A 12536-nucleotide genomic window follows, 5' to 3' on the forward strand; every position below is an offset into this window, starting at 1 on the left:
GACTTAATTTTTGATATGTTGAAATCTACCTTGATTTGTCAGTCTTCACAATATCCTAGCACAAAACTGACCACCTACTCCTCAAGAATACCTCATAGGATCACTTCCATAATATAGAGGCTGAGAATATACTGTAGGTGGGTATGAATGAATATCATTTATTCTCCAGTTGAAGGTTATTGCATTTCACAGTACCTTCAGATATTATTCCTGGATGTCCACTATATCTGTAATTTCAGCTATAATATTTAGAGATTTTGATATATGAGGATCCTTCACGCTCACTATTAATACCATTAAAGCTTTACTTCCCTTTTTGAAGATTGGCACTACTTCCACTGTACACCAGTCTTTGGGAACCATGCCTGAAGTAAGTGAGTCATTAAAGATTCTGTTTTACCACCCGGTCGTCTGGTAACCCAATGCTTTTTAGTCTTACCAGACTTGTTGTATTGGGACTGCCTGCCATCACTTTTTCCTTTAGCTTTTCCTTGAGACTGAAAGGGACGAAAAGCCGGAACTTTAGGTTTGAAATTGTATGTGGAAGGAAACTTTACCTTCTTGGAGTCTGCTTCTGACTCCAAAATATCTGTCAATTCTTTACCAAAGAGAAGAACTCCAGAAAAAGGCAAAGATTCCAAAACCTTCTTTGATTCTGAATCAGCTCTCCATATACATAGCCAAACTGCTCTGCGAGCAGCAATAGTTGAAGCTGATGCCCTGGAAGCAATAGTACCCAAATCCAGTGCTGCTTCTTCCAAGAACATAGCAGCCTGTTTTATATGTGCTATATGGGATTTTTGCTCTCTAGATGCTATTGAAAAATCCTTCTCCAATGCATCAGCCCAAGCAGCCACTGCCATTGCCATCCAAGCTGAAGCCATGGTTGGCCTTACGACTGCCCCCAGACAGGGAAAAAATGGTTTTTAAAAAACCATCCACTCTACTATCCGTGACATCATTTAATGATGTTGAAGGCAAAGGTAATGTAGATTTTTGCACTACTCGAATCACAGGTGTGTCTACTTTAGGAGCCGCCTCCCTTTTTAAACAATCCTCAGCTGGAAGAGGATAATTGGAATTCCATTTCTTAGGAATTCTAAACTTATTGGGTGTAGCCCAAGCCTCTTCCATGATTTCCGTCAGCTGATCTGACCCTGGAAACTCAGTCTTAACTGTTTTGGGACATTTAAATACAGGTACCTTGGTTTTTAACACAGGCTCTGCTGAATCCTCTAAGTTAAGAATGGCTTTCATTGCTTTAACTCAGCTATATCCACTGAGCTGAGACATCCTCCTCCTCTTCGTATGCCGAAGCAGATTTTTTTGAGCTTTCATCCTCCGATGAATCCTCATCTGAAACATGTGTAGCCTGTGAGGAAGAAGATTTACTTACCACTGGGGATTAACAGCCTGTTTCTTTTAAGAGGCTGCTGCTGGAAGTGATAAACCGCAGGTGGGAAGCTGCATGTAAGGGTTACTAGTGTAACCTATCCCTAGTACAGGAGTTTGAGGAATTATCCGTTCAGCTATACTGGATAATGTCTGTGCAAACATAGCCCAAGGTGGATCAACCTGCACCTGAATCTGCCTTGTATTTTTCAAGAGACCCTGGTGAAAACTAAAACAATTTGCACACAAACCATCCTGAACCAGATCCTGAGAGGTTAACACAGCTTTGCAAGACAAACATAATATGAGTGTTGGTGTTGCTGTGAGTGAATCTTCCTCACATTTGCCGCTCTTAGACATGATAAATAATCAATACTTCCACAACGTACTACACAATTTGTGACTGTAATCACTTTTAGCTTTTTAAAGTGACCAACAATCCGACCCTACCCATGCACCAGCATTGAGGATCGGAATAGGAAAAAACTGACAGAATATATAGTAAAGTCAGCAATCACACTAGCAGTCAGTCACATGTTAAACATTAGTATAATAAGCAATATGAGCACATCATCAACTACAACTACATTTCAAGTATGTAGGAGAACATATTACTGAATCATGTTTTTACAGATCTACTGTATTCAGACGCATAGCGAAAGAAACCACAGTAATACTATACAGACTCATATGCACTTATCTAACTATTTGTACTCAAAAAGGTAGATAGAGACTTAGTGCTGTATTACCCGTACTCAGTAGAGTGGGATACAGGGAGACTCACCTCGCTTCCAAGGCCGATCAATACGTTAGCAAACGCTGAGTGGATCCAGACGCTACTAGTGTACAGTGCTGCTCCATGAACCTATAGTGAACACAGACGCACCAGTCACACAGACGCCTATGCTGCGACTGGGTCCCATTCGTGTACAGCGTCTGAGACGGAAGTGGGAAACAGTTCATGGCGGGAGACACGGAGGAAACTGGTTATGAACTGGGGGGAGGGGTGACCAGGAGAGCGTCTGACTCCACACTGCTGACATCAACCCTAGGGATCACGGCCTCATACTATTCCTGGAGCCTCTGATCCCTAAGGCCTAGCGCTGGTGCACCTGAGGTGGCAGCCGCGTCAGCGACTGTTTGGTAGTCTCCTCCCAAAACAGTGCGACTGTGTCCGTATTCCCCTTCTAAGCGGAACCGATGCCTTACCTTCTCCCCGTGCTCCGGCCACAGCCTGGTAACGTCTGCTGGTCCTGGTAGTATATCCGACACAGACGCCCGCCGAAACAGCACTGTACTCGTGGGTAAGCGTGGTCGCGACCCGGTGGATAGTTGTTGGAGCGACTCTTTCTAAGGTACGTATAAGACGCTTTTTGGAAAGATCACTCAAGAAAAAATAGTAAGACTATAAAAATAAATAAGAAAGCTTAGGGCTGCTAAAAACCAGCATCCCTCCGACCATGGTCTGGCTCCTGCCGCACCAAACAAAAAACTGATTTGTCTGAGCCAGGAGGCGGGGATATATGGACGGGCCCGTTGCATGCTGGGAGGCCGAAAAGCTTTGACCGATTGGTGCAAATCCGCTGTCGCTTCATCATATCCCAATGTTATCCTGTGGATAATCTGTGGACCCTGCTGGAGAAAAAAAGCCCCTTTTCAGGTGGAAGGGTATAATTAGGTGCAGATTGGAGTTTCCCTACCCCCTAAAAAAAAAAAAAAAAGCAAAGACCGGAAAATGGCCATGACCCCTGTAACTGGTGAGCATGAGGTGCAATTGCTGAAATAAAGGAGCACTTTGGGACAGTACTTATTGCTCTTTTTGAAGCAGCCTTAGTTAGCAGAGCATACCTTCTTACTAAGATGTTTGTAATCTACACATCACCATGCAGACGCTTCACCCCAGGCCAAGCAGTGTTCCACCAACTGACCCATTTACGTCAATCATACATAAAACTGTAAGGCTCATTAACCTATCACCTCAAGTGCACTTTACATGCTCCGGCCACATGCAGAGTGCACTGAAAACAGAGCATGTATTCAGTGCTTTATACCAGAGCAGCTTTGCTGCTCCTACAACACAAGATGCCAATATCCATTATACTGGGAGCTTATCCCTGGCCTGGTTGGACATTAGCCACTGATACAGTGTGAACAGAGATTGCGTGCATGCATTGGGGATCAAGAACCCCGATCTCTGCTCTATTTGCAGTGTGCTGTGCGTGTGTTCAGACGCATCACTTGAGCGCTGATAAATGTATAGCCGAGAGGTTCCCAAACGTGGTCCTTAAGGCACCCTGACAGTCCAGGTTTTAAAGCTATCCATGGCTCAGCACAGTTAGGGTGCCTTCAGGACCGCATTTGGGAATTGCTGCTATAGACGGTATCCAGGATTTTAAGTAGCGGAGTGTTGAAGTTTAGTTGGAGACCCTGGTGCAGATACTCACCGGCGGTACTGCTCACATCGGAACCTGTGGACAATGAGTAGAATTAAGACAACATGGCAAATATGAAGAAAAATATCCAGCTAAATCACCCAGCTATATACATTAAGGAGACACATGGGACAGACACATTCAGGGGGAACATGGATGTGCCAATTATGTTATTGTAGAATTCCTCCTTTACTTACAGAGCAAAGACTGACATATCACAGGTACTGTGGGGGAAGGAAAAGGGGGGGGGGGGTCATTTTCACAAAGGATATACTAAATCACAGGTTCTCAAACTCGGTCCTCAGCATTCCACACAGTGCATGTTTTGCAGGTAACCCAGCAGGTGCACAGGTGTATTCATTACTCAATGACACATTTTAAAAGGCCCACAGGTGAAGCTAATTATTTCACCTGTGATTCTGTGAGGAGACCTGGAAAACATGCACCGTGTGGGGTCCTGAGGACAGAGTTTGAGAAACTGTGTACTAAATGATCAGGTTCCAAATATTACACAACAGAACACAAAGGAGTCCAACGCAACATTCACAACGAGTTACTTACCACCCAGAATTTGCTGTACCCGAGGGAAGCCGTTCTGCGTTCCCAGCATAATTCCAGCCAATATCCATGTCAGACCCACCGTGAGGATAACCACAATGATACGCACAGGACCTGCCGAGAAAGGGACAGGCCAAATAAAGTGCTCGCTAAGTCAGCAATGCTTTTCATGGGCAACCTAGAGGCGAGCGCTACATCCATGGTGCAAATGCAAAACATTGGGGTGAAACTATGGGGGTGATTCAGACCTGATTGTAGATGTGCTAAATTCAGCACATCAACGATCCGCTTCCCGGACATGCGGGAGGACGCCCAGCAGAGGGCTAGTCCACCCCGCACGTCAGAGCCGACCCCACCGCACAAGTACAAAAGCATCGGCTTTTGTACTTCAGGAGTAGCTCCCAGCCAGCGTAGCTACTCGTCGCTGCTTGGATCGCAGCGGCTGCGTGTGACGTCACGCAGCTGCCGCGCCCCGCTCCCCCCACGCCTGCGTTGCCCGGACTGCGCCCCCCTGAACGGTGGCCAAACGCCGCCAGCCCACTCCCTCCCGCCCAGTGACCGCCTCTGCGTGTCAATCAGACAGAGGCGATCGCAGGACTAAGACAGCCATCGGCTGTCTGGCATGCGCCGGCGCCGCAGCAATCGGGTCTGAATGACCCCCTATGAGCATACTTGACAGTGTCATAAGCGCAGTAGGTGAAGATGGCACTATGGGACTATGGCATCTGAACCATGGCCTTCTATGTATTGAATGCCACTGGAAAGCGGCCCTGTGTGCGATGGACAATCAGGAGCAGTACCTCTGGAGCTCTTCCCACAGGCATGCAGTATTCCTTCTCCAATTACGGCGAGAGTGCTGCAATTGGCCAATGAAACAATATATGCAAAGTAACGTACCGTCAAGGTTGGCAAGCTTACCTGCTAAGCGCATAATGCAGCTAGAAGGCACAACTACTGTCCTGGTATACTGGGCTTTCTCCCACTTCTAGCCGTCCCTACACAATAAAAAGAGAAGGGTTAAGAGTAAGCATCTACAATAATATAAGATATAACCTGGCTGCTAAAGCCGTAGTGTTTCCATATAGAACATCTATCAGATTAATCTGTGGGAGGTTTAGGTTGCAAAGGAGAAAAAAAATAAAAATCAAATAAAACGGAGTCACCAAATTAAGGTCAATGGACAGCAGTGGTGGATTACAGCTATTATGGGCCCAGGATGGTGGTCAAGTAATAGGCCGCAGCATCATATGCCTTTGGCCATTGTCATCTCCCACCACACCCCTCATACGTCTTTACTACGCAAACCACTTCCGAGTAAGCACTTAATCATTATAGTGTACAATTTCGTTGTACTGATAGATAAAACTAGAATCAAACATATTAGAAAAATAATATCAGTCAATAAGGCACTCATCCCAAATTATGTTCAATTATACGGATTGGCTTCCTATCATTTAATCATTAAAATCTTTGAAATTCGCACAAAATTTAGCATAAAATATTCCAACGTGTAATGACTTCTGAGGTGGCCAGCAGAAATATGCGAAAAGTCAGTGGATTGGGTTTCCTAACCAGGATTTTAGACGGGATTAGCTGCTATTCCGGTTTAACCCCGTCTTTTCGGTCGCGTATCAAGTAATGGGCACCCAATCAGACCACACACCTCCCCCCACAAAAAAAAAAAAAAACCAAAAATCTGATCGCTCCCTTCGAGTCCCAATGGGAGGACAGTGCTATATAAATAACATTATTATCATCATCATCTTCCTCCTCTGTAAAATAACATGGTGTAGAAGTGGTTCTAAGAGAACCATATTGTACAGTAATGGATTATTAAATCAGGCGGATATCAATGAGTCTGGATCCCTAAAATGCCTGTTTCCCCCAGACTTCAGCTAGTACTGTTTTGTTCCCAATTGCAACACTCAACAGAATGTGCTGATGCTATACAAGTAAATGCTAATAAAACAGAATAAATAGGAGAACACAGTGGCACAGCTGCTGCAGGAAGGCAGAGGACACATCACTATCAGTACTGGAAACCAGTCTCTATAGGGGTAGGAGTTGAATTACTAACGGTCATAATCCCGACAGCCAATACCGACATGGTCAAAATACAGACATTATGCCAACGTTTTCAAAATGCAGACATAGTCAGAATACCAGCATTTAAAATGCCAGCCTGTCAAAATGCAGACATGCGTTTTTAAGGAATCATTGCCCTAAAACAGACTTGCTCATACTCTACCTTCCCAGTGGACATGGAGAGGGAATATAATAGTGTGCCGAGCGCAGCGAGGCATCGTGCTTCACGAGGGGACGCGGTACACTATGTCGACATTGACACAAAAAGCCAGAAAAAATAATGTCGGCATTTTGATATGTCAGCATTTCAAATGTCTGTATTCTGACTATGTCGGCATTTTGAATATGTTGGCATAATGCATACCTCCCAACATGACCCTCTCCAGGAGGGACAGAATGCTCTGCTCCTGGACTTCCCTCTTAATGTATGATTGCCGGCACCTGTAGTGAAACATCTTTCTTATCCATAAACCTGTTTAAAACAGATGCCGACAATCATAAATTAAGAGAAAAATCCAGAAGCAGAGCATTGTGTCCCTCCTGGAGAGGGCCATGTTGGGAGGTATGATAATGAATGTCGGTATTTTGACTGTAGGATTATGACCGTCAGTATTGTGTCCGTCGGTAAATCATACTGAACCCCTCTATAGCGTGCTTGGTGGGTGACTAGCCACCGGTTCTTTATCAGTACATAATAGGTGCAGTATTAACAACATTTATACAGTGCCAGGATGCACCATAGTCATTTACATCCAGGAACAAACAATTATAGAATGGGACTGGGTATTAACACACTCACTGACAATTGCTGATGAACACTCAACTGGACAAACCAGTTGCCTCTTATCTATAACAGATGAGCCGCCCGCCCATTGGGACTTAGAGATATAAATACAATGGGGCAGACGTATAAAATTGCACTTTGGGTAACACACGAAGCCTGCTGTTCCCGGATCCCTGCAATGTATGAACGGCGTGCTTACGCCGTTTGTAGTGACCGCCGCTTACCGCTTCCCCGCTGTCCTCAATGTGTGATGGTGGATGGAGGCAATGTATGATTGCCTCTGTGGGCAGTCTTTGGCTCCTAACTGCGCAGACCCGGAACGCCTCCCCCGGCCTGGCGATGTGTGGAAACTGTGCATTCTTCGTTGACTCTTATCTTTGTCATTTTGACAATAAATCTTTATTGTTCGTGGACAGTACTAGCATTTACCTCACAACGTTTGCACAGACAGCCTGCCTCTGACAGTTCTCTCAGATAGGCTATTGCGGTGATATTTCTACGGGCTTTTCCCAAAAGTTAGTATAGTGTCTGCTGACAGGTATGGATTTTTAGATCTACGCTAAAAAGGTCTACAGTCAATAATGGCAGACATGCATTAGGTCGACACAATAAAAAAAGTAAACACTTTTTTTTTTTGGGGGGTGTTGTGTCACTTTTCTACCACAAACAAGCCCATTATAGTGTACTGCGTCCCCCCGCATGGCGAGCGAACTTTGGGCACGGTGCCTCGCTCTGCTACCACTGCACTTGGCACAGGTTACTATTCCCAATCGTAGTCCACGTGGATGGTAAAGTATGAAAAGTTTAAAAAAAAAAAAAAAAAATGTTGTCTACCATATGTGTGTCGACCATTGTCATGTCGATCTTTTGCCCCCGTCGACCTAATGCATGTCTACCATTAGTGGTAGACCACTTGACTGTAGACCTTTTTAGTGTGGATCTATAGTCCGGATACCCTGCTGACAGCTACTGTTAATTCCCTCTGACACTCCATTACATCTGTGTTATACTGTTACATGCCTGTTAATGTATGTGTATATTTATATAAGGTCAACATTTTTTTTCCATTTCCATTATCTCAATTTATATTTTCGGATACATTTTATAATATATATAAAATATTTTTATATATGTTGTGGCATATATGTGTGTATTACATATCTATATAATAGATAGATGGATAGAGTTTCAGTAAATGATTGTCACTTTTTTTTTTGTGTAAAGGCGGTAAAAAAAAACAAAAAAAAAAACCCTTAAATTTCACAAAACAACATTTTGGTACTCCCACCCCTTTATCAGGACCATTTATTTTTGAATGGTTCTGACGGCATGGGAGCTCCGAAACGGAGATTTATAAAATACTATTTTTTTCCCCCCTACTTTACAATAAACTTCAAGTGTCATTCATTTTCTGGAACTCTGTATTTAATCTACTGGTCAGGCACGGGAGCTGGATGCTTATTTTACACGTAAGGGTCTATTCAATGCATGTTGGATCCTCTCCTACGATGATCCGACAGTGCAGTATTCAATTTGCGGGCAAATCAGTCTGGTTTTGCCCGTTTTCGACAATGGCAAACAAAGTCTGATTGACATTGTCGAAAATGGGCCAAAAACCTGTCGGATTAGCCGCAAATTCGACAAAACACATGGATCCACGGCTAATCTGCTGATCCACATGTTTTCTGACAAGTTGGAAAAACGGCAGCACCACTGAATAGGTCGAATCCTGAAAGTCAAAAACTGCCGTCTTTCCGACTTGACGGCAATTCCGACTGCCATTGAATAGACCCGATAGAGTGTCGGCTGTGAGTAATTACTGTGTGTGTAAAAGCTTTCACCCTCTCTCGCTGCAAAAGGGATTACCGTTTTTCGCAATTTTTCAAGTTAGACCATCACCTCAGATGAGGAAAGGTGCAAAAAAATCCTTGTTGGTCATGCAAGATAAATTTATAGATAGGGGATATGATTTAATGAACTTACTGTCTCTATGAATAGAGGGGCAGATTTATTAAGCTCGGTGAAGTGATAAATTGGAAGGTGATAAAGCACCAGCCAGTCAGCTCCTAACTGTCATTTTTCAAACCCAGCCTGTGACATGTCAGTTAGGATCTGATTGGCTGGTCCTTTATCACCTTCCACTTTATCACTTCACCGAGCTTAATAAATCTACCCCAGAGTGCTTTCTATTTCACGTGAACAACTTTTGTCACCTACCATCAAAGAAAAACCATTTACCCAATAATGCTATCCCTTGGGTAAATAGATTTACCAAAAAATCTTCTCACACTGTCAAAAAGGCCAAAGAATGGTGGCCTATTGTAGCCACAGATATTGAGTTGCCCGCATTGAGAGGTTCTAGACTACTCCCCTGTTTCACCAGGGGAAGGAATATCAGAGACCAAGTGGTAAAATTAGATATATCTAAAATGAAAGCTTCAGGACGACACACTTCTTCAGTTAGCGTAAAGGCCGTTACCGTTGTTTAGGATGTGTGACTTGTAGATCTTTGCGCACAGGGAACACATTTAGTCATCCCCATACACGTAGACGTTATACCATAAACCACGCGGTGACTTGTACAACAACCTTTGTAGTGTATATGCTGAGTTACCACTGCGGTTTGTCGTATGTGGGCAAGACCCAGAGTCAATTCAGGGAGAGTATGGCTCAACGTCGATTAGCCATTCGCCAAGCATTGGAATCCGGGAGTAGCGACCAACCTGTTGCGAGGCACTTTGCGATGAAAAAACCGTTGCGTGGCTAGTATGAGGTCCACCATAAATTGACGATGTTCCCCCTCTTATCAGGGGTGGGAATCGTAATAAAATTTTATTACAGAAAGAAAGCCGGTGGATTTTTGTGCTAAACACATTAGCACCCAAGGGACTAAATGAGTGCCTTGGTTTACAGTGCTTTCTGTGATAACATCCATCTGATTAGCCAAGTGTTCAACTTATTCCGGTAAACAGTGGGTTAAATTAATGGAGAGGTATCTGTCAGCCCGCACGGACTTGGCTGTGCTGCCACAAGCTGGGTGCCACATTTTACCTGGTAGTGGTGCGACCGAATAACAAGCTCTCAAGTCAAGTGCATGAATGAGGTATAAAGAGGATTTGTGTTCAAAAGATAGATAGATAGATAGATAGATAGATAGATAGATAGATAGATAGATAGTGTGAGAGGGGCATCATACGTATACGCTAATGTTGATACATATACGCATATGTTAATTCATAGAGGTGTATAAAAAAAAAGGATTCCTATTTTTCAATTAGACATTATTAAAGACGTGGCTTGTAATTTCTTAAATTCTATTTATAATCATGTAGGATGCATTGAGATTTTGTACATGAGTCCAACTCAGATGCGACCCAGCTGAGACCTCTTCCAGACAGACAGCAATAGCCGACTTATTCACAGGTCGGCTACGTCACTGCACACAGGTACAGGGTCGGCACTTGGAGATAAGATCATCTCTTCCTACGCTGTAAAACGGGTCCCGGGTCGGGTTACCCGTTTACACTGAGCTTTACCCAGGCCCTTACCTGGGAAAAAACTCTGCTCGCTAGCAGGGTTGGATTCCCGGGACAAGCAGTTTTCAATACAAAAAATAAGAATTTACTCACCAGTAATTCTATTTCTCGTAGTCCGTAGTGGATGCTGGGAACTCCGTAAGGACCATGGGGAATAGACGGGCTCCGCAGGAGACTGGACACTAAGAAAGATTAGGTACTATCTGGTGTGCACTGGCTCCTCCCTCTATGCCCCTCCTCCAGACCTCAGTTAGGGAAACTGTGCCCGGAAGAGCTGACATTACAAGGAAAGGATTTTTGGAATCCAAGGTAAGACTCATACCAGCCACACCAATCACACCGTACAACTTGTGATAACCTTACCCAGTTAACTGTATGAACAACAACTGAGCCTCACTCAACGGATGGCTCATAACAATAACCCTTATTTAAGCAATAACTATATACACGTATTGCAGAAAGTCCGCACTTGGGACGGGCGCCCAGCATCCACTACGGACTACGAGAAATAGAATTACCGGTGAGTAAATTCTTATTTCTCTAACGTCCTAGTGGATGCTGGGAACTCCGTAAGAACCATGGGGAATAGCGGGCTCCGAAGGAGGCTGGGCACTCTAGAAAGATCTTAGACTACCTGGTGTGCACTGGCTCCTCCCACTATGACCCTCCTCCAAGCCTCAGTTAGATTTCGTGCCCGGCCGAGGTTGGATGCACACTAGGGGCTCTCCTGAGCTCTTAGAAAGTAATAGTCTTAGATTTTTTTATTTTCAGTGAGACCTGCTGGCAACAGGCTCACTGCAGCGAGGGACTAAGGGGAGAAGAAGCGAACTCGCCTGCTTGCAGCCGGATTGGGCTTCTTAGGCTACTGGACACCATTAGCTCCAGAGGGATCGACCGCAGGCCCAGCCTTGATGTTCGGTCCCGGAGCCGCGCCGCCGTCCCCCTTACAGAGCCAGAAGCAAGAAGATGGTCCGGAAAATCGGCGGCATGAAGACTCTGTCTTCACCAAGGTAGCGCACAGCACTGCAGCTGTGCGCCATTGCTCCTCTCACACACTTCACACTTCGGTCACTGAGGGTGCAGGGCGCTGGGGGGGGCGCCCTGAGGCAGCAATAAAAACACCTTGGCTGGCTAAAATACCTCAATATATGGCCCCAGGGGCTATATATGAGGTAAATACCCCTGCCAGAATTCCATAAAAAAACGGGAGAATAGGCCGCGAAAAAGGGGCGGAGCCTATCTCCTCAGCACACTGGCGCCATTTTCCCTCACAGCTCCGCTGGAAGGAAGCTCCCTAGCTCTCCCCTGCAGTCTAAAGGGTTAATAAAGAGAGGGGGGGCACTAAATTTAGGCGCAGTATACATTATACAGGTTGAGTATCCCTTATCCAAAATGCTTGGGACCAGAGGTATTTTGGATATGGGATTTTTCCGTATTTTGGAATAATTGCATACCATAATGAGATATCATGGTGATGGGACCTAAATCTAAGCACAGAATGCATTTATGTTACATATACACCTTATACACACAGCCTGAAGGTAATTTTAGCCAATATTTTTTATAACTTTGTTTAATGCACAAAGTGTGTGTACATTCACACAATTCATTTATGTTTCCTATACACCTTATATACACAGCCTGAAGGTCATTTAATACAATATTTTTAATAACTTTGTGTATTAAACAAAGTTTGTGTACATTGAGCCATCAAAAAACAAAGGTTTCATTATCTCACTCTCACTCAAA

General features: G+C 44.4%; 2 protein-coding genes across 4 annotated transcripts in view; one reads left to right on the forward strand and one right to left on the reverse strand.

Annotated features, from left to right (window-relative positions):
- FAM3A (FAM3 metabolism regulating signaling molecule A) overlaps positions 1-12536 on the reverse strand; it is an 80516-nt gene that overhangs the window by 45845 nt on the left and 22135 nt on the right. For 2 of the 3 annotated variants that reach the window (XM_063936524.1, XM_063936523.1), the window contains exons 2-4: positions 5301-5377; positions 4386-4496; positions 3837-3860 (exon numbers count right to left, since the gene is read on the reverse strand). In XM_063936524.1, the coding sequence (XP_063792594.1) occupies positions 3837-3860; positions 4386-4496; positions 5301-5313 (148 nt within the window). In that variant the 5' untranslated portion in view covers positions 5314-5377. The remainder of the gene's footprint in view (positions 1-3836; positions 3861-4385; positions 4497-5300; positions 5378-12536) is intronic. The other variant, XM_063936525.1, reaches the window with a different exon arrangement.
- The window catches only part of LOC134948508 (ceramide kinase-like), a 225073-nt gene continuing 220215 nt past the window's right edge, over positions 7679-12536 (forward strand). Inside the window, exon 1 of the mRNA XM_063936522.1 lies at positions 7679-7766. The gene's annotated coding sequence lies outside the window, so the exon portion shown is untranslated. The remainder of the gene's footprint in view (positions 7767-12536) is intronic.

This window comes from Pseudophryne corroboree, chromosome 8 (assembly GCF_028390025.1).
Source record: "Pseudophryne corroboree isolate aPseCor3 chromosome 8, aPseCor3.hap2, whole genome shotgun sequence".
Taxonomy (NCBI): domain Eukaryota; kingdom Metazoa; phylum Chordata; class Amphibia; order Anura; family Myobatrachidae; genus Pseudophryne; species Pseudophryne corroboree.